This window comes from Pteropus vampyrus, unplaced genomic scaffold (assembly GCF_000151845.1).
Source record: "Pteropus vampyrus isolate Shadow unplaced genomic scaffold, Pvam_2.0 Scaffold5058, whole genome shotgun sequence".
NCBI lineage: Eukaryota > Metazoa > Chordata > Mammalia > Chiroptera > Pteropodidae > Pteropus > Pteropus vampyrus.
Genome location: NW_011893839.1, coordinates 8,921 through 10,449, shown reverse-complemented (window position 1 = coordinate 10,449; position 1,529 = coordinate 8,921). Strand labels below are relative to the sequence as shown.

At 53.9% G+C, this 1,529-nt stretch overlaps 1 protein-coding gene across 1 annotated transcript; it reads left to right on the top strand.

Annotated features, from left to right (window-relative positions):
• Nucleotides 1-6: 6 nt before the first annotated feature.
• On the top strand, nucleotides 7-1,207 carry DEPP1 (DEPP1, autophagy regulator; the record flags this gene model as incomplete). The annotated part of the gene is made up of 1 exon (XM_011386690.2): nucleotides 7-1,207. A coding segment is annotated over one exon (504 nt), but the record flags the coding sequence as incomplete, so codon positions are not given.
• Between the last annotated feature and the right edge of the window lie 322 nt (nucleotides 1,208-1,529).

Genomic DNA, 1,529 nt, shown 5'->3' with positions numbered 1-1,529 from the left:
TATGTGAGGTCCATCTGTCAGCTGGCGCAGCCCACCTCAGTACTGGACAAGCCTGCAGCCAAGGACCGACTGAGAAGACCCCACTGGCCAGCCTGGGCTTCTGAGGAGAGCTTTCCCACCAGGTCCCCATATGATATCACTACCCACTCCAGCACCCAACAGCCCACACTGCCTGAGGCTGGCACTGCTGACCCTCTGGACTGGCTCTTTGGGAAGTCCCAGGAAAAAAAGCCAAGTTGGAGGGACAAGTCAAGAAGGACTGGCTTCTCTGCTGACCCTTGGGGTCTACATAGACAGATGGACAGCAGGAAGGCCCAGGGAGTCCTCAGAAGGAGGCTATGTGATGCCAGGGTACAGGGGCACTCTCTGGAGAGACCGTCATGGGACTGGCACCTGGGCTTCTTGGCTTCCAGGAAACACGACCAGGCTGCAGCCTTCCCCGCAAGCTCCTGCCCCAGCAGTGTCCTCAGGACTCTCTATCTGCACCTCCCAGTGATCCATGAACTCTGACCCCTCCCTAATAAAGGCTTCTGTATGGAGCAAGCTGGTCTGCTTCATGTCTCCACTCTCCCTCCCTTGAGGTGGCCACTGCCACAGGCAGGTCTCTGGGAGGAAAACGCCTTTTTGGAGGGGAGGCCTGCTTTGAAAATTCATAGTGAGACCTCTATTCTGAATAGTGAGAACAGCTTATCTCACATGGTATATTACTGATCCCATCTGCATTGCTCCTTGCTGGTTGACCACCTAGGGCAAATTATTGTCTCTCAGTTTTTTTCATGGGTAAAATGGGGATAACTGATGGGACCTGCCTCCTAAGCTGTTATGACAAGTAAATGGGATAAAGCCGACACACATGATGGGGCACCTGTGGCTGTTGTCTATGTGGAGAAACGAGATTGGGGGGAGGAGAGAAGGAAACAAGGTCTCAGCTTCTCAGAGGTTTCAGAGCAAGACCCAGGGTGCTTCCAAGCCCCTGGACCTCTACTTTCAGAGCCCATGTTCCATGATGCCTAGGAGAAAACATAGGGTCTCAGCAAATGCCCTTACTCTGTTTCAGGGGGACCTGTCACTGTGGTACCAGGGAGTACCTCAATGGCTCCAGCTTACAAGTCTTGTGTCATCAGGAGAGTTTTCCCCAAGCTAAGGGCCAAGATAGAACCTGCACCAGCTCAGTCTGCAGGATGCCAAATGATTGGCACCAGGCAGCTCTATCTCTGCCCATTCCCACCCCTACCTGCCTCCACTCAGGGGACCTCAGTTGTGGGATGAAGTACAGAATGTTGTCCAATCACTCTGTTCTCAGGCAAGTCCAGGGGCCAAATATCCTATGGCCCAGGCTAGCCTGAGTCCCAGAGACTGGCAAGGTGAGGGTGAGGATTAGGGTAGAGGGAGGATTTCCTTCCTCCAAGAGACAAGTGAAACATCAGAGAACTCAAAAGAATCGGGCCTGAGAATCTGTCGCCCTGTTCCCTAGGGCCGGGCCAGAGCTGGATGACTCTGGTCAGGGTGGAGGGGACAGAGAGGAGAGC